The 23711-nt window shown below is 42.9% G+C and overlaps 1 protein-coding gene and 1 pseudogene across 1 annotated transcript; one reads left to right on the top strand and one right to left on the bottom strand.

Annotated features, from left to right (window-relative positions):
* Nucleotides 1-1312: 1312 nt before the first annotated feature.
* On the bottom strand, nucleotides 1313-6785 carry LOC120052151 (annotated as a pseudogene).
* Nucleotides 6786-18555: 11770 nt separating this feature from the next.
* Nucleotides 18556-20670, top strand: LOC120052150 (paired box protein Pax-6-like). The gene is made up of 7 exons (XM_038998984.1): nucleotides 18556-18652; nucleotides 19125-19292; nucleotides 19449-19531; nucleotides 19747-19903; nucleotides 20037-20107; nucleotides 20329-20473; nucleotides 20603-20670. The coding sequence occupies exons 1-7, from the start codon at nucleotides 18556-18558 to the stop codon at nucleotides 20668-20670; spliced, it is 789 nt and encodes a 262-aa protein (XP_038854912.1).
* Nucleotides 20671-23711: the final 3041 nt, after the last annotated feature.

The following is a 23711-nucleotide window of genomic DNA, read 5'->3' as shown; positions in this document are numbered from 1 at the left end:
CAGCTGTGCAGCGACGCTCCCCATCCAACCTGACAGAGCTTGAGAGGATCTGCAGAGAAGAATGGGAGAAGCTCAAGAAGACTCGATGCTGTAATTGCTGCCAAAGGTGCTTCAACAAGGTACTGAGTAAAGGGTCTGAATACTTATGTAAATGTGATATCAGTTTTTTTATTTTATTAAATTAGCAAAAAATTCTAAAAACCTGTTTTTACTTTGTTATTATGGGGTATTGTGTGTAGATTGATGAGGGGGAAAAACAGTTAAATCAATTTTAGAATAAGGCTGTAACGTAACAAAATGTGGAAAAAATCAATGGGTCTGAATACTATCCGAAGGCACTCTGTATAAGATTATGGAAAGTATGATTATGGAGAGGCTAACTTACTTCCTGGAGAGCAGGGGGCTAGTATCGCCACATCAGAGTGGGTGCAGGAAAGGGAGGGGAACTATGGACCTAGTGCTCTGCTTAGAAGCAGAGGTCAGGAAGGTCCAGGTGAAGGAGACGGTTGTGGCTGTTTTTTTCTCTGTGTAGAAGGCATATGATATGATGTGGAAGGAGGGGTTGCTAATCAAGCTTGAGCTTATATACAGGATACGAACATTACATTTACATTTGAGTAATTTAGCAGACACTCTTATCCAGAGCGGCTTACAGGCGCAATTAGGGTTAAGTGCCTTGCTCAAGAGCAGAACGGAAGGTCTTTCCAGGTGAGGGTGGGGAAGTCTAACAGGCATGTATTTGGTGGATAACAGTACACCGCAGGGGAGCATTGGTGAAGCAGTCTAAGGCACTACATCTCAGTGTTAGAGGCATCACTACAGGCCTGGTTCGATTCCAGGCCGTATCACAACCGGCTGTGATTGGGAGTCTCACAATTGGCCCAGCGTCGTCAGGGGGAAGGCCGTCAATGTAAATAATAATTTGTTATTGTGTGTGTGTGTGTGTGTGTGTGTGTGTGTGTGTGTGTGTGTGTGTGTGTGTGTGTGTGTGTGTGTGTGTGTGTGTGTGTAACCTTTATTTAACTAGGCAAGTTGGTTAAGAACAAATTCTTATTTACAATGACGGCCAAACCCGGACGACGCTGGGCCAATTGTGCGCCACCCTATGGGACTCCCAATCCTGGCTGGTTGTGATACAGACTGGATTCGAATCAAGGAGTCTGTAGTGACGCCTCAAGCACTGAGATGCAGTGCCTTAGACCGCTGCGCCACTCGGGAGCCCAACTGACTTGCCTAATTAAATTAAAAATAAAATTTACTCCCTGTAATGTAGGATAGGTCTATGCGTTGCACATGTCACCAAGTACAGTTGTCAGTTGTAACAGGATGTTATTTGGTTTTCGTATGGGAAGTCGAGGTGTGAGGTTGGGGGAAGGTGTGAGAAGGTCAGAGAGGAAGGGGCGTGAACGGGTGGGGGTGTGCACTGCACGATAGTTGCAGTTATGAGGGTGATTAGATGTAGGGTGAGGGTAAAAAGGGGTACACAGATGGCGGAGGTGTGAGTTTTAGAGGGGGACAGGGATGGGGGAGGGGTGAAGAGGACACCTGGCTAGGGGTGCTTTGGAGGGGATAAGATTGTGTGTGGAAGTGGAATAAGAAACATGTATAAGAGTGTACAGGTATGGGGCTTTTGGTTTGGGGTAAGGGTGAGAGTTCAGGCAGTAAGACTGGGGAGATGCGTACCTTGTCTGTGTCTGTCTCGTGGATGAGGTGCTTAGCCTCATTGTCAGTATGGTCAATATCTCCTGGCAGGATCCACTGAGCTACCTCATGGTTATCCAGGAAACCATCCTGACAACACAACACGCATAGAGAGCTGTTACAAACCATCCTGACAACACAACACGCATAGAGAGCTGTTACAAACCATCCTGACAACACAACAGACACAAACCTGTTAACTTAGTATGTCCACAGAAAGAGGGGGGTGTGTGTGTGTGTAAGTATTGACATAGCTGGTCTGAGGGGTAGGGTACCTTAAGTGTACTGACTTAAAAAGTGATGTTATAATGATGTTATAGTAATGTATAAGGAGAGGATGTTGTTAAGGTGATCCAGTAGCAGCAGACTAGTGTACCTTGTTATTGTCTCTAAACTCTGTGAAGTGTTTTTTCTCCATCAGCACCCAGTCTGGTTGGTTCACTCTCTCCATTCTCAGGTGTGAACATGTCCCCTGTGGTGGAAAGAACAGGTTACAGCTTATACAGTAGGTGTTGTAATTCTAAAGTCTATTCCAGGGGTTATGAGCTAGTTCAGGTGTACAACAAAATTGTGAAATGTCTGGGGGGTCACCGAGGAGAGGTTTGAAAACCACTGGTCCATTCGCTGGGGAGAAAATCACTTTCAAAATCATGCCTACTGTGCACCTCTGGGTTATCTTCTGTTTGTGTATGCATACTAGCACTTTTCATTTAACATATACAGTTGGTTGTGGACCCAAGAATATCACTCATAAATCAGTAATAAAAAAAATGAAATATTTGTTGTTCTCATAAAATGTATAAAGAACCAGATATTATGTTTGGTTGATGACATATTGTATGCTATCTGTTTGGAAAGGATAGTAGGTTGAAGGAGAGACTAACCAATATATTCGTCAAGGGTGATCTTTCCATTACCGTTCTTGTCAATGTCTTCTACTGTTCCCTGAAGGGAAACAGAAAAAAATGTGTTGTTTAGAAGAGGGCTGGAGAAAAAAAGTGCACCACCTGGATGTTCCTCAGAATTTGATTGATCCTGTGACTATTGACTGATCCCAGTCCTCTGACTGACCTGTATGACAACGGTCTTCATGTGGTCATACTCCTCAGGGTGAAGGAAGGCAGTGAACTTGACCTTGGTGGCGATGCCGTCCCCGTCGCGGTCAGCTGTCCTAAAGCGCCTTTCGTCTCTAGTCAGCATGGCCTTGTAGCTAGCCTTGTCATCCACGTCGTCAAACTACTCATCTGCAAGGGAGCGGAGGACATTCTCAGTCAAGACATGGCTTTGTAAAGCAAAGATCAGGGTCTGTATGTATCAAGCATCTCAGAGTAGGAGTGCTGAGCTAAGATCAGGTCCCCCCTGTCCATGTAATGTTACTTATTATGATCTAATAGGCTAAACTGATCGCTCCTACTCTGACGCTTTATTCATACTGGCCCAGAACTACACTGTCAGTGTAAATACTCTTGGGTTGTGTACTGCAGTCAAAGTCAAAGTCTAGCCTACTAAAACCTTTTGAATCAGAGTTTATCAGTGATATGTGTCACTAATTTACCCTCTCTACTACAGATTATCTCTACTTTTAACTCCAAAGGGAAAAATGTGTTAACATGTTCTGTTTTCCACCTGTGTTTGTTTCTTTGTATCAAGGATAAAAGACATGGATATTGTGGTAACCCCTTCCCCTGCCTTTGTATTAACAACACGAACCTAAGATGACACCACTATCAAATAGCTGTATAGACACTACTATACTGTCATGTTGAGCTCTCTCCTCTCATTCCCATCTCATTCTTGGATTGTGTTTGTAGCTCATGATCAATCTCTCCTCATATCACGTGGTAATTATATCAAATTAGACCCTACGTAAATAGTATCTTGGTTGTGCCCAACCCTGCCCATCATTCCAACAATCTTTAGCACTCATATAGCCTACTAATTATACACTGACTGTACACCCCTGGTAAATTGGGACTACCCTTTTGAAGTCACAACTCCCTCGCTCATTTGCCTCAAAGTTAGGCTACCCACACACACCCACACCCTCCCTTCTCGTACCCAGGTAGTAGCCGTAGGTTTTGTTTTTGTATCCCTCCAAGCCGATCTTCCCATCCTTGTTCTGGTCGTACTCCTTCCAGTGCTTCAGCACATTCTCCTCGATGTACCTCCTCTGCCTGTGTTTGATCCACTGGTGCAGTTCCCCACGGCTCACGAAACCATCCTTGTCTGTGTCGATGCGATCTACAATCTTCCTGCCAAAGGGACAGAACAAGCCAACTAAGCATACTACCAACAGAAGCGAACTAGCCACCTTTCAGAGCCTAGTTCCTCTCTAGGTTTCTTCCTAGGTTCCTTCCTTTCTAGGGAGTTTTTCCTAGTAACTGTGCTTCAAGATCTGCATTGCTTGCTCTTTAGGGTTTAGGCTTGGTTTCTGTATAAGGTCATTTCCATGTAAAAGGACCCATGAGCACCAACATGAAGTTCATAGGAGCATATCAAATTGGGTATCAAATTAATGCTAAGAGTATATTTTTGAGAAATGAAGGCATACTGTATATACATTTGTTACAGGTTAAGGTTTTGCCATTTGTGTTTTGAGTTTGGACTTTTAGCACGTAGGGCGCTGTCACGATCGTCTAATGAATTAACGGACCAAGGCGCAGCGTACGTAGAGTTCCACATGTTTAATCAGATGAAACTCACAAAAACAATAAACAGCAAAAAAAAAAAACGAACCGTGACGTATAATAGTAGTGCTCACAGGCAACTACACACAAACAAGATCCCACAAAAACCAGTGGGGAAATGGCTGCCTAAATATGATCCCCAATCAGAGACAACGATAAACAGCTGACTCTGATTGGGAACCATACCAGGCCAACATAGACATACAATAACCTAGATAACCCACCCTAGTCACACCCCGACCTAACCAACATAGAGAATAAAAGGCTCTCTATGGTCAGGGCGTGACAGGAGCACCGATTGGTGTCACCTTGTTAGTCAGTATGTGTTACATCTTTGCTGGCTTGTCTATCTCGTAAATTAGAAGGTGTTTCACCTGTGCTGGCCCAAGTGATATTTAAGAGCGGCTGGCCCAGTGCTTCAGTTGAGATGTGCAGTGTCAACACCTTTAGTTGGCGCTCCCTATTTGATGTCTAGAAAAACATTCCTTTGTCTGATCTTCCCTGTTTTCGTTTTGCTAAACTTTTTGGTTTGCTTTCTGTCTTTAAGTTTGGTGGGGGTTTTTCATTTGTATGCCTCTGTCACGACTTCTTCCGAAGTCGGTCCCTCTCCTTGTTCGGGCGGTGTTCGGCGGTCGACGTCACCGATCTTCTAGCCATCACTGATCCATTTTTCATTTTTCCATTGGTTTTGTCTTGTCTTCCTTCACACCTGGTTCCAATCCCATCAATTACATGTTGTGTATTTAACCCTATGTTTCCCCTCATGTCCTTGTTGGAGATTGTATGTTAGTGCTAGTATTGGTGCGCGATGGGTTTTGTACCCATTTTATTATTTTTTGTATATTTCGGTTTTTGGAGTTTGTTTGTGAGTTCTTATTAAATGACTCCGTTTATACCAAGTTCGTTCTCCTGCACCTGACTTCCCTGTCACCAACACACACACCTTACAGCCTCTTACTTGGCAAATTTAGTGGGTACTCATGGTGGGTGTCTTTTAGGTCCCAGTTTTTGTTGCTATGCAATTTTCAGTGGACACCCCCATGAGTGTCTTTTAGAACCCCTCCTAAAACCCCACCTGTTTAGTTTGTTGTCAGTGAGTCTTTGTTAGATCCGCAACATTTTTGGTTTTCTTTCTGGGGAACGTAACACATGTTACACCCAAATTTGGTCTTGTTTGGGGCAGAGCCCATTAAAATAATAGTAGAATAATACCCAAATATGCTAAGGAGGATATTGCATATTTATACCTTTGTGTGAATATTTAGGATACATCACCATGAAGAGAATGACATTCATATCCAAAATTATACATTTCTGTGTAGTACAGATCAAGGACCCATGATGAAATTATGTTACCGCAATTCCGTTACTGGGTGTAAATCCACTTCGCTTACTGTAGTATAATGACCAAAATAGATTTTTTTCAAAGTCAATGTCCCATGTATTAGCCGACACCCGAACCGTTCTGCAGACTTCATTGAATCTTAATTTGGAACAGGCTTTATAAAATACATTTGATTGATTGAACAAGTCAAGGTTAACAGTATGCCAAGACAGAGGCAGGGGGTGAGATGTCTTCACATAAACACAATGACTGTAGTCAAACGGAAGAGTGCAAGCATAGGTGGTTGGAGGAGGGAGAAGAGCAGGGAATGAATGTGTAGAAAGAGAGAAAAAGGATTGAAAGTAAAACAAAAATGATTGAGGATGTAATGTTGACTTAGCCAGATGGGTAGGGCTAGGGATACAGAATTAGTGTATGAAATAATGCACCACAAGGGAATGAGAAAGAAAGAAAGAAAGGGAGGGGTGTCTATTGGAGTAGGATGAAGTTGTTCATAGACTCTGATCTCAGGTCAGTTGCATTCTCCTCCTAATAGTTAAGGATAGGAGTTTAGAGAAGGCAAGCTGATCCTAGATATGCGCCTGGGGGTAACTTCTAACCTAGAGCACTGAGAGTGGGGCTGCATCCCAAATGGCACCCTATTTCATACATTGTTCACTCTTTTTGACCAGAGTCCTATGAGCCCAGGTCAAAGGTACTGCTGTACATAAGGAATATGAACCTGGGTCTAAAGAAATACATAACATAAGAAATATTGGCCCTGGTCAAAAGTAGTGCATATTGGCCATTTGGGACGCTACCAGCATGGGTGTCGTGTGACATAATGTATCCAAGTTTGTCTTTGCTTTCCTCGGGGGTCAGCTGGTCGAAGGTCTTGGCTTCCTCTTTGTCCAGGAAGGCTTCGTGGTCATAATGGAAACCAGTGGAGTTGTCATGGGCATGGTCACTCAGGTCACTATGGCGATGGACACGCTTCTCTTTAGCGGGCACAGCTACCGCCACACCGAGGATGAGAATGAGGGACGGTAGTGACTGCCGCAGCATCTTCTGTCCTGAGAAAGAGACGCTACAGCTCACTGAACAGAACTTAGCCTACAAACAGACAGAGATGATACTTGCCAGATGATATGGGACTCACTCAAGATAATACATTATTGGTTTATACAATGTTTATTTAATGCAACTTTGATAAATATGGGCATTAAAAAGTTGGTCAAACTTCTTCGCCCTATTTATGTCAATGAGTCTAGGCTACTCTTAATTGGGTCGGCAGGTAACCTAGTAGTTAGAGCGTTGGGCCAGTAACCGAAAGGTTGCTAGATCGAATCCCCGCGCTGACAACGTAAAAATCTGTCGTTCTAACTGAACAAGGCAGTTAACCCTCTAGGCTGTCATTTTAAATAAGAATTTGTTCTTAACTGACTTGCCTAGTTAAATAAATACAAATACTCCAATAACGAACTGTACACGTTTTTATTTTATACAACCGAAATCCCTCAATTCGTTTACTGGAGCATATGCATGAATAATAATACAAAAACGTACCAATTTTTAGCAACACGTCTCAATCACGGTTGTTTCTGGGTTTGTAAAGATCTACATGCCTCTTTAAATTCTACAATAAAGGAGGCGGTGCCACGCTTGCTCAGTCAAGGGACACCGAGGTTTATAAACATATGGCAATGAATGACAGGCATCACTGTTTGGTCAAACCCAATGCAATTTAAATCCATTCATATGAAAACAGAGAGGATGGAAAACCCCACCACTGTAGCCTTTCCCACTGTAAAGTCCGAAAATGAAGTCCATAATAATATCGGAAAGACAGACTAACGTGATATTTAATAGAAACGAAGTTAGTCTGCATTCAGCTTTGGGGGAAACATTTAATTTTAGACAGGGTTATTTGATTAAATAATGTATGCTTACGTTGTTCTGGAAACCTAACACTTGAGGGCAGACTTGGATGCCTTTTGAGCAGAACAATCTAAAAACCACAGCAGATATTTTTTTCAGCAAAATCCTCCCTTTTCCGTTTCCGGACTTCTTCATTCCTAGCACATACAGTTGAAGTCGGAAGTTTACATACACCTTAGCCAAATATATTTCAACTCAGTTTTTTCACAATTCCTGACATTTAATCCTAGTAAAAAATTCCCTGCCTTAGGTCAGTTAGGATCACCACTTTATTTTAAGAATGTGAAATGTCAGAATAATAGTAGAGAGAATGACTTCAGCTTTTATTTTTTTCATCACATTCCCAGTGGGTCAGAAGTTGACATACAGTCAATTAGTATTTGGTAGCATTGCCTTTAAATTGTTTAACTTGGGTCAAACGTTTCAGGTAGCCTTCCACAAGCTTCCCACAAATTGGGTGTATTTTGGCCCATTCCTCCTGACAGAGCTGGTGTAACTGAGTCAGGTTTGTAGGCCTCCTTGCTCGCACACACTTTTTCAGTTACTGGCCCAACACTCTAACCATTTGGCTACCTGCGGTCATTTAAAATTAATTCCTTCCTCCCTCCCTCGCCCCTTGCCCTGCAAGTGTAAACTCGTCAGACGTCATCATAATTGTCCACTTAATTTGAGGGCTGAGGGGAGAGTGTGTGTCTTTTAAGTGTTTGGAATGCAGCCCTTAACTATTGTTGTTAAGCCCTTTCAGACAAACCACATCATCAAAATCACATCACTTCATTGGTGTGACATCATAGGCTGTATTCCAAACACTTAAAATACACATCCTATCCCCTCAGCCCTCAAATTAAGTGGGGACTTCTGATGACGTATCATGACGTCTGACGAGTATACACTTGCAGGAAAAATGGCGAGGGAGGAAGGAATGATATTTAAATAGACCGCCCTTGCCCGGAAATTCGTCACTCGTTCATCCTGCAATGATTGTGTTTTTAGCCACAGGTAGCTTGTGGGTGCTTTATATGCGCTACAGTCAATTATGATTACACGGAACGCAAACCGGCTGCGCGCGTGCGCCATTGTGCATACATTTATTTTGTCCCCCTACACCAAACGCAATCACGACACGCAGGTTAAAATATCAAAACAAACTCTGAACCAATTACATTAATTTGAGGACAGGTCGAAAAGCATTAAACATTTATGGCAATTTAGCTAGCACTTGCTAGCTAATTTGTCCTATTTAGCTAGCTTGCTGTTGCTAGCTAATTTGTCCTGGGATATAAACATTGAGTTGTTATTTTACCTGAAATGCACAAGGTCCTCTACTCCGACAATTAATCCACACATAAAACGGTCATCTCTCCTCCTTCCAGGCTTTTTCATCTTTGAATTTATATGGTGATTGGCATCTAAACTTTCATAGTATTACTACGACGACCGGCAACACAGTTCGTCTTTCAATCACCCATGTGGGTATAACCAATGAGGAGATGGCACGTGGGTACCTGCTTCTATAAACCAATGAGGAGATGGGAGAGGCAGGACTTGCAGAGCGATCTGCGTCAGAAATAGAAAGGACTTCTATTTTAGCCCTTGGCAACGAAAACGCTCTTTGACACGCGTGAGCAGTGTGGGTGCAATAATTGAATAACATAGATTTCTAAATGTATTTTGCAACGCTCGTGCACACAACACGAGCGGTGTAGTCAGGGTATTATGATGGCATGTCTACTTACATTAACTATATAATTATTAATATACACCTACTCTATGATAGCTAGCAAATGAATTAGCTAACTAACGTTAGCCAGTCTATCTGGAATTTCTGAAGAAGGAAAATATTTTATTTCGACAATTTCCAAAAGCTAACCAAAGAATAAACATCATTACTTTTACGAGACATGTTTGTGCATTAGTAGCACCATTTCTAACTTATTTACATTAATTTTTACTTACACTTGTATGTTGACTCCATATTAACGTTGAGGTTTTAAGTTTTGGCCAACTTTTCTTAGCGGATATCCAATCATCGCGAATTGAATTATGGGGCGTTTCAGGCCCCGTAGTGAACATAATTGGACACTCGCAAACTCCATTAAAAACGAGGGTTTAGGAGCTTACGTGGCAAACCTCCATTGCTTGGCTAATAATTTGGACCAATGGCAAATACGACCGCGGGGTTTCCCCCAAGGGCATAGGGCTGAGGGTTTAGGTCCGAGGGCTGTCTACTTTGAGTTTGAAACGCAGCCATAGAGGGGGGCAGAGCAAGCTTCAAACAGGAAGCTCACCTGCAAAGCACATGATAAGATTGGTCACATAGGTTGTTTTCTATTTTGATGTTAAGGTTATAAAATGATCATAAATAATGCACTGTGCCACATTGTGATGTAAATGTGCATACTATGCCGGCCTCCCGAGTGGCGTAGTGTTCTAAGGCACTGCATCGCAGTGCTAGCTATGCCACTAGAGATTCTGGGTTTGAGTCCAGGCTCTGTCGCAACCGGCCGCGACTGGGAGGCCCATGGGGCGACGCACAATTGGCCCAGCGTCGTCCGGGTTAGGGAAGGGTTTGGTCGGCAGGGATATCTTTGTCTCATCACGCACTAGCGACTCCTGTGGCGTGCCAGGTGCAGTGCACGCTGACACGGTCGCCAGGTGTACGGTGTTTCCTCCGACATATTGGTGCGGCTGGCTTCCGGGTTGGATGGGGCATTGCGTCAAGAAGCAGTGTGACTTGGTTGGGTTGTGTTTCAGAGGACGCATGGCTCTCGACCTTCGCCTCTCCCGAGTCCGTTTGGGAGTTGCAGCGATGAGACAAAACTGTAACTACTACCAATTGGATACCACGAAATTGGGGAGAAAAAAAGGGGGTGAAAATACAAAAAAAATTATATATATATATTTTTTAAATGTAGGTTAGGCAGGGCTCTGGTACTTGTAGTACTATGTCCTGTAAATGTTTTCTTGTAATATTGTTATTAGTACTGTTATTTGAGTGAATTCTGTAAAAGTGGGACACATTTTGCATTTACGTTTTCTGTACTCTTCAGAGATCTATCCAACATATTAGCCCAATACATGATACATTTCTGAAATTCTCAGATGTTTCCAAATCACACACAATTGAATTGAATTGTTATTGGGGTACAATTGGGACTATAATAATGGTGTCCCAGTTTATTTAGCCTTCTGTCCCAGTCTACCAAATGCGAACCGGAAATAGGCTTTTGACTCAGTGTACACAAAGGGGTTTGTCATGCCTACTGTGAATATGAGAACAATTAGATTTTTTTGTGATTAGGAAACTTCTTGAGGATGTATTGGACTAATATGTTGGATAGATGTCTACAGAGGTTACAGCAGACGGAAATGCAAAAAATGTCCCACTTATTCCGAATTGATCCTACTTAATTGTGTTATTTAGTCCTACTTCATTTTATTATTTACGTAATTGTGTTATTTACAAAATTTGTCCTTTCATGAATTGTTCTCATTAACTCATGGAATTTAAAGACTTTCTCACAACATTCTGGGAATGGAACCGATTTGCTATCTTAGTTAACAGGAATCCATTAGTTCTCAGTGTTGGACTCCTCAGACAGGACAATGGTTGACAGCAGGTGTTGCTGTTATTGGATAGTTATACACAGGATGCTGTTGAACAACACAGTTGAGACTTTCTCATCCCCTCCTCTAACCACACCTTTTTATTATGTCCTCTCTCTCGCTCACTCGCTCTCTCTCTCTCTTCGTCTCTCTTTCTATCTAATTCAAACTCGCTTTCGCTGTTTCTTTCTCCTTTCTTTTACTATCTCCCTTTCACACATACCCTGTCTGCCACTTTTTCCCTCCGCTCGGTTTCATTTCTCTCTTCTCTCTTTCCCTTTCCGTCTCTCTCTTCCTCTCTTTCTTTTTTCCTCTCCTCTCTCGCTCCTCTCTTCCCTCGCCTAAGGCGGTGTGTCTAGTTCCATGGAGCAATTGAAGGTGACAGGGGCAGTGAGAGAGGAGGGGAGAGGGAGGGATGGAGGGAGGACGTGCCACACTGTAGCCTGGGGGCACACAACAGCAAAGAGATGGAGAGAGGAGGAAGAGAGAGACTGGAAAGAAGGAAAGACAAAAGCAAGGAAGAGGAGGGGAAGAGTGAATTGAGTGGGGGAAATTGACAAAGTGAAAGAGATGGATATAGAAATGAATATTTCATAATTAATGTAGCCCCTCCCCTTTTATGGAAATTCACAGAGTAACAGAATCACGAAGGGAAAAGGACACACACACACAGACACACACCCGCATGCACACGTAAGCTTGTGTGTTTTGTTTTAAAGGCTTGATATTAATTTGTCCCGGCATGGTTGCTATGGTGACCTCCATTCCCCTCCCCCCAGCAGTGAAAAAGAGAGAGAGGGAAAGAGAGCGAGAGAGAGAGGGTGACAGGGATGAACTAACAAGAGACTGAAAAAATGTGCCCTAAAGCTGCACGAATATTCAAGTAACACACATACACACACATAGACAGTACTCACACTCAGGGCCGGCTCTAGCCTTTTTTGGTCCCCCTCACCTCACAAGCAAAAGTGATTAACAAAATCAACAGGGGCCCCCTGGAGGTCAGGGCCCCTGGGCACATGTACTGTGTGACCGGTCGGTATTCGGCCATGATTACTACAAGTTTAGATAGCTGGCAAGACAAATTTACAAATATAACAATTGTTAGCTGATTGAGTGACTGTCAATGACTGACATAACAAGAAAAAACTAGCTGATGCACAAACACATTTCAAACTTGCCCCTTGTATATTCTACTATTCTTACTCTCAACAGTAAATTGAGACCACGACTGAATTTCAAAAAAACACTATATATACACAAAAGTATGTGGACACCCCTTCAAATTAGTGGATTTGGCTATTTCAGCCAAACCTTTTGCTGACAGGTGTATAAAATCGAGCACACAGCCATGCAATCTCCATAGACAAACATTGGCAGTAGAATGGCCTTACTGAAGAGCTCAGTAACATTCAACGTGACACCGTCATAGGATGCCACCTTACCAACAAGTCAGTTCGTCAAATTTCGGCCCTGCTAGAGCTGCCCCGGTCAACTGTAAGTGCTGTTATTGTGAAGTGGAAACGTCTAGGAGCAACAACAACTCAGCCATGAAGTGGTAGGCCGATTCTGTGCTTCCAGCCTGTTGGCAACAGTTTGAGGAAGGTCCTTTCCTGTTTCAGCATGACAATTCCCCCGTGCACAAAGCGAGGTCCATACAGAAATGGTTTGTCGAGTTTGGTGTGGAAGAACTTGACTGGCCTGCACACAGGCCTAACCTCAACCCCATCAAATACCTTTGGGATTAATTGGAACGCCGACTGCGAGCCAGGCCTAATCGCCCAACATCAGTGCCCGACCTCATTAATGCTCTTGTGGCTGAAGGGAATCAAGTCTCCGCAGCAATGTTCCAACATCTAGTGGAAAGCCTTCCCAGGAGAGTGGAGGCTGTTATAGCAGCAAAGGAGGGACCAACTAATTAATGCCCATGATTTTGAAATTAGTTCGACGAGCAGGTGTGAGTGCTGCCAAATTCTCTAAAACGACGTTTTACGCTTATGGTTGAGAAATGAACATTCAATCCTCTGGCAACAGCTCTGGTGGAAATTCCTGCAGTCAGCATGCCAACTGCACGCTCCCTCAAAACTTGAGACATCTGTGGCATTGTGTTGTGTGACAAAACTGCACATTTTAGAGTGACCTTTTATTGTCCCGAGCACAAGGTGCACCTGTGTAATGATCATGCTGTTTAATCAGCTTCTTGATATGCCATACCTGTCAGGTGGATGGATTATCTTGGCAAATGAGAAATGCTCACTAACAGGGATGTAAACAAATGCACAATGAGAGAAATAAGCTTTTTGTGAGTATGGTAATATTTTATTTCAGCTCATGAAACCATCACTTTCCATGTTGTGTTTATATTTGGGGGGATTGGGGCTCTAAGTGACTGCTTATGACTGGAGCCTGCCCTGCACACACTTGTGCATACAGGTATACACAGAAGATACAGTGTACATGTATGCCCATAAACTCACTCACACAAAGACGGCATGCATAGAAACATCTAAAACACATTTCCAGAGGTATCTTCTAGTCTTCCTTCATTGTTTTTGGAAAACAAAATCCCTTATTTTTTCTGTCATCTATCTCTTACCTCAGATTATTCTCTGTAGCCAGTGACAGAGAGAGAATGACAGAGAGAGAGAGGGAGGTTGAGATGGGAGGGAGGGAAGGAAAGAAGGGAGGGAGGGAGCGAGAGAGCGCAGAGTTTTGTCAACCGGAAATAAAACATGTTGACACCCTCCTTCTCCACCTCCCCCCTCCTCCCGTCTCTCTCTCCCTGTCCCCCTTTCTTCTTCTTCTAATATTATAGTCATACTTAAGTCGTCTTGTTTTTTCTATAGTCTTCATAACAACAACATGCTCTTCCTCATTCCATTCTCTCTCTGTCTTCTATAAGTAGTTATTCTTGAAGTAGTTGTGCACTTCTGTTAAGGTTTGGGTCAGTTGTATTTCAATTCAATCAATTCAGGTCATTCGAAAATTCCAATTCAAGACGTGAAAACTCATCCTTATTGAAAGTAAATTAGGCACTTCTGACGATACGTAAAAGCTTATTAAAAGAGCAGTGATACTATCAAGAGCAGTGTGCGGGATCCTTCTCTTTTCGGCACTTCCTGAATTAAAATGGAATTGACCCCAACCTTGTGTGTTACGAAAAACAAACAATCCAGTCTACCTCCCCCAAAAATATCTGTTTGTAGTGTGTTTTTAGAATATCAGGCAAACGATGCTGTATTATGACTGTAAAACATAGTGAGCTCTCTAAGTCACTGAATAAGACTAAAGATGGATAAAGGGGATTTGAGTAATATAGTTCTCCTGAATACATCTCCACTATCTTATATTGTATTACAGATATATTACCCTACAGGACTCAACATACGTTTGCTCAAACTGTAGATGCAGATTCTCTCTTCTCATTGTTGTACTGTCAAGGGCTCTCTAGTTCTCTGGGCTAATCCAATGAAATATGCAAATGGGGTGTCACGAGTGACAAAGTGCAGTCAGAGAGAAACCAAGCCAAACATGCCGTAGCACGCGTATTTGGCAGCTTGTACTGTGTAGGGTGTGTGTATGTGGGGAGGGGCCTCACGTCGTAGTCCGTAAGGATAGCAACTGACCAAGTTGGTGTGTGAGGGTGTCACTGGTGTGTGTGTGTGCGTGTAAAAAATAATCAAAGTACTGTGTATGAAAGTGTATACCTCAAAGTGTTTGTACTATTGCTATAACTGTGTGTTCTTAGAATGCGACCCTTTCTTTCTTATTTGCACATGAAAATGTATGCAGTTTCTCCAGAAAGAGCCAGAACTGGGCCAGTGGTCTCTCTCTCCCTGTCCTCTGTATCCGAAAGGTCAGAGTTTCTCTCTACAGTCCAAACCCTTTGGAACACTATAAGGCCAAACACATTTCAGTTTTAAAGCTTTACCTACGGTGTTCTTATGAATGGCTTATAAGCCTGTACTAAGTAGGTTGTTATTCATAGACCGTTTATATATCATTTGTTATATATTTATAAACAAGTAAATACCGGTGCATGTCTAAAAACATTCATTACAAGGACATGTAATCATATAGATCATGAATTATATGGCTTTTACATAAAATTGGGTACACTATTGAATAATGTTTAGAAGCCATCCTTCAAATAAAGTGTTACTAGGCCTTGTTTTAAAATTGATATAGGTGATCGTCATCCTCCCTTCATCCTTCACCCTCCCTTCGCGTTTCTTCCATTCTCTCCATACCTTTACCACCCCTCCCTCCTTCCTCTCGTCTCTCTCTCTCTCTGTCTTTCTCTCGCTCTCTCTCTCCATCACCCCTTTTCCTGGCATTAAGTCCAGACCTGACACTGACACTGAGTCTGTGTGTCATCCCTCTCTTCCTCCCTCCTCTTCCTTCTCTCTCCCTCTCTCTCTCCCTCTCTATCCATCGCTCCGAGGACCAGAGTGCCTGCAGACTTGTTTCTCTCTCCCTGGCCCACTCCCCCCTCCCTCGCCTCCTCTCTTTCGCTCTGTCTAACTCTCTTCATCTCTACTCTGGCTCGCCTCCCTGCTCTCTCTTTCTCTTTGCACACACAGTCAACAAAAGCGAGGTCAGAAGAGAGGGATGAGGGTATAACGAAAGAGAGGAAGAGAGAAACCTTGGAAACAGTGGAGAGACTAGAGAAACGCAAGTTTGGAAAACCATCGGCATCCTCTCTCTTGAGTAGGTGAGTGTCCTTTCACTAAACTTGCCAACCAACACTAATGTTGCGGGAGAGAGACAGACACAGACAGAGACCGAATAAGAGAACAAGACAAATTTGGACGAAACATAAAGGAACTATTTATGACAGATAGTGAGAGATAGCAAAAGTACCAACTAGACTAGAGAGGGTGAAACCACACGGAACCAAGATAACTTGATCTTTGACTCGACATAGAGATACGGAAAGGTAGAGATACACCCCGCTATAGCAAGATTTATGAATATATGGCCAGAGAACTAGCTCTCACTCGCTGATGTTTCAGGGTTTCTCCTCTTCTTCTGTAATGTATAACCTTTACCCACTTTACTTTGTATGTATTCAAGCTAAAGGTCTGCTAATAATGATGTATGAAATCTGCCTGTCCGGTGTCTTATGCTTTTAACCGGTATGGCTCTGTGCTGGTTATGATACCTGGTTGTAGTCATTGTTGGGAGTCCATCAATGCACAGCACACTCACAACTTTTGGATAAAAGGCAGGATTTATTTATACTAATTGTCTCGTCCCCATTTATTTCAGTCTTAATCATAATAATTGACTAATGGATCAATGAATCAACTGTAAAATGAAGTGTATAGTGTTAGAGCATATTTTGCCCCACAACATGATAATGTGTGTCCAGTGTTGTGAGTTGTTAGTCTCTTCCATCGTTACTGTATTTGGGTCTATTATTGCGTGTTTTTCCAAAGTCCATTGAGTCTTGTGTTTAGTTTTTCTATTTCTCTTTCATCATGTGTCATTAGAGTATAGTTACAGTGTTAACGACAGTGTTGTGAGTATTTCTGCTCCAATTCTATGTATACCGGTATCACTATCACACATAGTCAGTGTGTATTGTTGTATGTACTTTTGTCCCTCCTTTCAGTGTACCATATTAATGTGAAGTTAGGTTTAAGGTTAGAGTAATGTGGTGTTGTGAGTATTTTTATCCCCCCCCCTTCTCTGTGTATTACAAGGTGTAGCCAGTGTTGTGTGTAATTCTGCTCCCCTGTATCACTAGTATAGCTTTCGTGTTGTGCATACATATTTCCTCTCCCCTTCTGTCTGTGTGTGTATCATAGTCAGAGTGTGTATAATTATGTGTGTAATGTTGTGAGTATTTTGGTCCCTACATTGTGACTGTGTATCATTAGTGTAGTTAGTGTCTGGGGTTGTGTTCTGCCTGTGTGGTTAATGGTAGCTGACAGTGGTACTCTCTCCTCTCATGCGTGTGTGTATAGTCAGTGTCAGAGTGGAGGGGATGTAGCTCCTAATTACTGAGTGTGTTTGTAATGAACTCCCCGTGTGTTGCCGTGGGAGGCTAATGCACAAGTGTGTGTGTCTCTCTCTTTCTCTCCAAATGTACACTACAGTTCAAAAGTTTGGGGTCACTTAGAAATGTCCATGTTTTTGAAAGAAAAGTGCACAACTGAGCAAGAGGATAAGTACATTAGAGTGTGTAGTTTGAGAAACAGATGCCTTACAAGTCCTCAACGGGAAGCTTCATTAAATAGTACCCACAAAACACCAGTCTCAACGTCAACAATGAAGAGGCGACTCTGGGATGCTGGCCTTCTAGGTAGAGTTGCAAAGAAAACTCCATATCTCATACTGGCCAATAAAAAGAAACAATTAAGATGGGCAAAAGAACACAGACACTGGACAGAGGAACTCTGCCTAGATGGCCAGCATCCCGGAGTCGCCTCTTCACTGTTGACGTTGAGACTGGTGTTTTGCGTGTACTATTTAATGAAGCTGCCAGTTGAGGACGTGTAAGGCATCTGTTTCTCAAACTACACACTCTAATGTACTTATCCTCTTGCTCAGTTGTGCACCGGGGCCTCCCGCTCCTCTTTCTATTCTGGTTAGAGCCAATTTGCGCTGTTCTGTGAAGGGAGTAGTACACAGCGTTGTACGAGATCTTCAGTTTCTTGGAAATTTCTCGCATGGAATAGCCTTCATTTCTCTGAACAAGAATAGACTGACGAGTTTCAGAAAAAGTTATTTGTTTCTGGACATTTTGAGGCTGTAATCGAACCCACAAATGATGATGCTCCAGATACTCAACTAGTCTAAAGAAGGCTAGTTTTATTACTTCTTTAATCAGGACAACGGTTTTCAGCTGTGATAACATAATTGCAAAAGGATTTTCTAATGATCAATTAGCCTTTTAAAATGATAAACTTGGATTAGCTAACACAACGTGCCATTGGAACACAGGAGTGATGTTTGCTGATAATGGGCCTCTGTACGCCTATGTAGATATTCCATAAAACAAAATCAGACGTTTCCAGCTACAATAGTCATTTACAACATTAATAATGTCTACACTGTATTTCGGATCAATCTGATGTTATTTTAATGGACCAAAAAATGTTCTTATCTTTCAAAAAGAAGGACATTTCTAAGTGACCCCAAACTTTTGAATGGTAGTGTGTGTACCCTATCACTTATTTCCTCTACCTTTCTCTCCTCTTCCTCCCCCTCTCTTCATCTCCTCCTCCCCATGTCTTCCAGCAGTTCTGATCTCTGTTCTGATTGGAGGAGAGAAGGTGAAGGGGAAGTGTTATGTGTGAGAAACTCAGCATGCTGAATCTACAGAACACCTCCAGCTGGACTGGGCCAAACAACTGGTACCATCAACCAACACAGCACGGTACAGATAGTGTGTGTGTGTGTGTGTGTGTGTGTGTGTGTGTGTGTGTGTGTGTGTGTGTGTGTGTGTGTGTGTGTGTGTGTGTGTGTGTGTGTGTGACTCGTGGAGTCAGCGTAGGGTGAGCTGGAGAATCTTCCACATGACTGAGCAGAAACAGTGTGTCAACAGCTACAACACACACACACACACACACACACACACACACACACACACACACACACACACACACACACACACACACACACACACACACACACACACACACACACACACACACACACCTACAGTGACAGAGTGCACAAACACAAAACACTGAATGTATACGTACATGTAGAGATATGGAGAATGCATAAACGCTTGTTACACTCAGGCAGACAGTAACAGTGGACACACACACACACACAAACACACACATTTCACCAAGAAAAGAGCTTAAATTGTCCTTCTGTTCTAGAACAATCTCTCTCCCCCTTTCCATTAGATGGCTGTGTGGTGGATGACGTGAGTGTGCGGATGGTAGGAGGAGGAGAAGGAGTGCAAAGAGAGAGGGATGAGGCAGAGGACGCCCAGCATCACCTCCAGCTGAAGAGAAAGCTCCAGAGGAATCGCACCAGTTTCACCCAGGAGCAGATTGACGCGCTGGAGAAAGGTCTAACCCCAGCCCCAGGCTTCAGTTGAGGCCTGTGGAGATTCAATTAAATTATAGTAATAAACATGAAGGAAAAGCTACGTTTAATGCCAAGGGCATGTGTGTGTTAATGTGAACCATTGTGGGCTTCTTGACAAATTTTTCTCCACCTTACAGAGTTTGAACGGACACATTACCCGGATGTCTTTGCCAGAGAGAGATTGGCAGCTAAAATTGACCTTCCAGAGGCTCGCATTCAGGTAACCAACCATTCACTCTGTCTGTTTAACCCTCCGTCTCTTTATTCTTATCCTTTACTCCCCCTAGTGGCCATCTTAGAGTATGACAGCTACCAAATTAGTACCTGAGCAGTTCTCAAACCATTCCTCTGGGACCACCAGTTTTCACATATTTGTTATATTCCAACACAAACACACCTGAATGGTTACAGTTTGGTTGATTGATTGATTAACAGGTGTGGTTTTCCAATCGGCGAGCCAAATGGAGGAGGGAGGAGAAGTTGCGCAATCAGAAGAGGTCAGGGGGCGGGACTTCCTGTTCTCAGGCACACGCCCCCCTCAGCACCTCCTTCAACACAGGTGTCTATCACTCTCACCATGGCAACAGCTCAGGTAAGAAACCATTCACTTTTTGAAATATGTTTGTAGGTGTACAAGTGTGTGTTTGTGCGTTAATTAATGTACAGTATGTGTGTATTACTGTATACAATATTATTTTAAAACATTTCTGTGTTTCTTGATGAAGCCTCAATGCACAGTCGCAGTGACAACTCTCTCTCAGGCTACGGCTCTCTCTCAGTCTTCTCCAATATGCAGGTAAATTCAACAAATGTTTATTTTTTATTGTGCTATGAACCCCATGTCGTTCATTGTTAACATGACTATTGGTCCTTCATTTTCAACCAAAACTTTCACTGAATCTTTGTTCTGTCTCATCAGTCCTATCACTGGTTAACAATCTTCTCTCTTTTCTCTTCCTGCATGTCCTGTTACTGTCCCTCTCTCCTCTTCTCTTTGCTCTCTCTCTGTCTCTCCAGTCATTGCCACCCCAGTCCGCTCCTTCTTACCCCTGCATGCTCCCTCCCTCCCCCCCCTCTCCTCCCCCCCTGGCCCGGAAGTTTGACTCCCTCTCTTACCCCTCTCCTCACCTGCCTCCCCCTCACGCTGCCAACTCCAACACAGGTGAGTCTCTGCAGCATGTGTGCATGTGTGTTTGTGAAGATCTAGTATTTAGTTTAGGTACCACTTTGCTAACTCATCCTTCTTGTCTTTGTTTCTCTCTCTCTTTGTCTCTCTCTGTCTGTCTCCCAGGATATCTCTCTCCTGGTGTGTCGGGTAGTGAGCAGGACTTAGGTCAGTACTGGACCAGACTCCAGTGAGAATAACACAGTTACGGCATGACACTAGACCACCACCAAACCTGCCAGTATCTGAAGATCCACCTATTCACTGTGACTGTGACAGACTAAGATACGCAAACACCCAATCCGTTACAATCCAAAGCGATTACAATCAGTCATTCTAATAATGACAAAAACTACCAATAAAAGTATCAATGACCTGCAACAGCCAATGACAATCATGGATGGCCATGGAACCACCAATGACAATCTAGTATGGGCCTGAAGCAGCCAATGACAATCAAGTATTGGTACTGGACTAGTAATTACAATTAAGCTTGAGCTCAGCGCACAATGCAATCAAATGATGAACTGGAGCTGGATCCCAGCAGATTCACTCACTCATTCACTCACTCAGTCCTTTTGATGTTTGTTCATCAATCAAGCATTGAAATGAAATCCCCAATCATAGTCAAGCATGGATTTCATTTAATCAATGACAGTCGAGCAGGGATTAATGTAACCAATGACCTAGGAGAGTTGAAGACAATCAAAAACCAATACTAGTGAATAAGGATGTTACTGTGATGCCATATTTTTGTCCTCCTCCTCTCTCCATTCCTTTCTTTCAATCTGACTTTTGCAATCCTACCCCTTCTAAAATCCTTTCCTTCACCTGTACATTTAGCACTGTGTGTGTGTGAGTGCGTGTGTGTGTGTACGTGCAGGCATGAGTGAGTGTTTGTATGTGTGTAGTTGCATTTTGTGTATGTGTGTCTTTAAACTGCTAATAATTTGTGTATTCCCTTTTTGTGAAGCTGTTTGAACAAAGAATAAAAATCTAAATGTGAAACTAAACAATGCCTGTTCTTTAACAGTAATTTATCAGTAACAAGACGGTTAGCTTGATTAATGTAAGAGTTGGAATGTGCATTGCTTTTATTTTTAAATAAATCGATCCAAGTGAATTTACACCACATATACTGTACAAACAGGGAAATAATGGCTGGAAAGAGAGAAATCCTGATAGTGGCTTTCTTTCTGAACGCAAAAAGACTTTGTCTAATTTCAATGTGAGAATATTTACCAAATCTTCAGTAACATATTGATCTATGTTAGTGAACCACCCCTCAGAGACTTCTGGTGGAGCTTGTGTATTCTATGGTCTTTATCTTTTGTTTATTTCTCACTCTGTCACTGAGCAGGAGCATTTCCTGCCTATGTGACTGTGGATTTCCTGTTTTTGTTACTCACATCACCACACCCGCTGTAAATAATGCCCTGACTGACTGACAAACCAATTCTCACAAGGACATGAAACACACTCGTACAAACTTGCAAATGCACGCACACACATATGAATGTGCACACTCACACACACAGGCATGAATGTGCACACACACGCGCATGTACACACACACACATACCCAAACTGTGTATATGTATACCGTATACTGTTCTTGTAATCTTGATATTCACAATCAACACAAACACTCAGTCACAGCCATATTAGGTCCTATATGCTAACATAATTATTTGTGGGTTTCCGTGGCAATGTTTAAATTTGTGTAATTAGATTGAGTTAACGAGGTATGGAGATTCCGAGAGGATGTTGCACGCAAGACACTCTTAACCCCTGCTCAAACAACCACATCCCCACTATCCCCTATGGACTGTCTCTACCTCCTAACCCACCCAACCCATCAACTCAACTTCTATCAGAGATCACTTATCTACTGTCGGTCTTTGAACATGGCCCTCTGTCTATCACTCTATCACATATTTTCCCATCCCGCTTTCTACTCCCTTCTTCTTGGTCTTGCCCACTCAAACACCTCTCGCTCTCACTCTCCAGCTAAACTTGACCTCACTTCAAACCACTTTCAACTTTGAACATACACTCTTGAACTTCACAAGGGTCACTGTATGTGTTTGTATTCACTCTCTTGTGACATTTCCAGAGGACAGGAAGAGTTTCCTTGGTGTAAAAGAGCACTGCTGCCTATCAGGTTTTAGAGTGAGTTCAGTCAAAGTAACCAAAGCATACATCATCTACCCTTATACTGTATGATGGTAATGAACACAATCCACCAAGAGTTGTGTCTCTAGGGTGAATTTTCAACATTGACATCTAGCCCTCTCTTCACCCCCTCCATCCTTCTCTCACTCATTATCTCTCTCTCTAACTTTCTCATTACCCCCCCCCCCCCCCCCCCCAGCTTCCTGTCACAAAGGAAATGCCTCACCCTGCTGGCTGGCTCCCCATTGGTCCTGGCTCAGAGGAACAGTGATTTGGGGGGAGATAGGGAGGGCCTGACAGGGGGATAGATAGAGGGAGCAGAGACGTAGAGAGGGAGAAGGGCACGAGACAGGGCATTGGGCGGACAGGAAGATGAGTGCCAGGCTAAATTAAAGGGGAGAAAGAGAGAGAGGACTGCTTAATGTGTTCAACATGACGGCGAGGGAATGGCTTTGAAGGCGTACGCGGTAAGAGGAGCACTACAAGAAGCAAGTCAGGAAACTGTCCATGCAGAGACTTTAGAAAACAACAGAAAGAGAGGGAGAGCGAGTTAGTGAAAGAGAGATAGGCTGGCTGGAGAGAGAGCTCCATAATGTTTTTGTTAATTATATTGTATTTCCGTATCAATGCAGCATTTATTTGTATGTTCTGTTCAGTATTTGTTTGAATGTACTTTGTTTATGTACTTCTGTTTGTAACTCATATAACCTGAAGGTGGTCAGACGTTTTTCTATCATTTCAGATGGAGCATGGTCTTATCAGTAGTGTTTTTATTATTCCTTCAAACCTGTCTGTCATGCAGTACTCTCTCGCGCTCTCTCTCTGTACAGTCTCTCTCTGTACAGTCTCTCTCTGTACAGTCTCTCCCAATCCTTGTACCAGTGTCTGATTTTAAGCTGACGCTGGGCAGGGTTTGGGGGGGGCCGTGCTGAGGATTCTGCAACAAGTGTGTGTTTGGGTGTTGGAGGGGGGGTCATCAAAATTAAGAGAGCATTTCATAAGACTCTTGAATCATCATCATAAACAGCACCACCTTGCTTTTGGACCTCACAACGATTCC

The sequence above is a fragment of the Salvelinus namaycush genome, chromosome 8, assembly GCF_016432855.1.
Source record: "Salvelinus namaycush isolate Seneca chromosome 8, SaNama_1.0, whole genome shotgun sequence".
Lineage (NCBI taxonomy): Eukaryota > Metazoa > Chordata > Actinopteri > Salmoniformes > Salmonidae > Salvelinus > Salvelinus namaycush.
This window is presented reverse-complemented; position numbering and strand designations above follow the sequence as displayed.

What these genes read in the sequence shown, in the direction of transcription:
- LOC120052150 (XM_038998984.1), top strand. Translation starts at nt 18,556, where the DNA reads ATGTGTGAGAAACTCAGCATGCTGAATCTACAGAACACCTCCAGCTGG. An exon ending in AACACAGCACGGTACAGATA is followed by an intron (nt 18,653 to 19,124) that starts GTGTGTGTGTGT and finishes CCTTTCCATTAG; the next exon opens with ATGGCTGTGTGGTGGATGAC. An exon ending in GATTGACGCGCTGGAGAAAG is followed by an intron (nt 19,293 to 19,448) that starts GTCTAACCCCAG and finishes TCCACCTTACAG; the next exon opens with AGTTTGAACGGACACATTAC.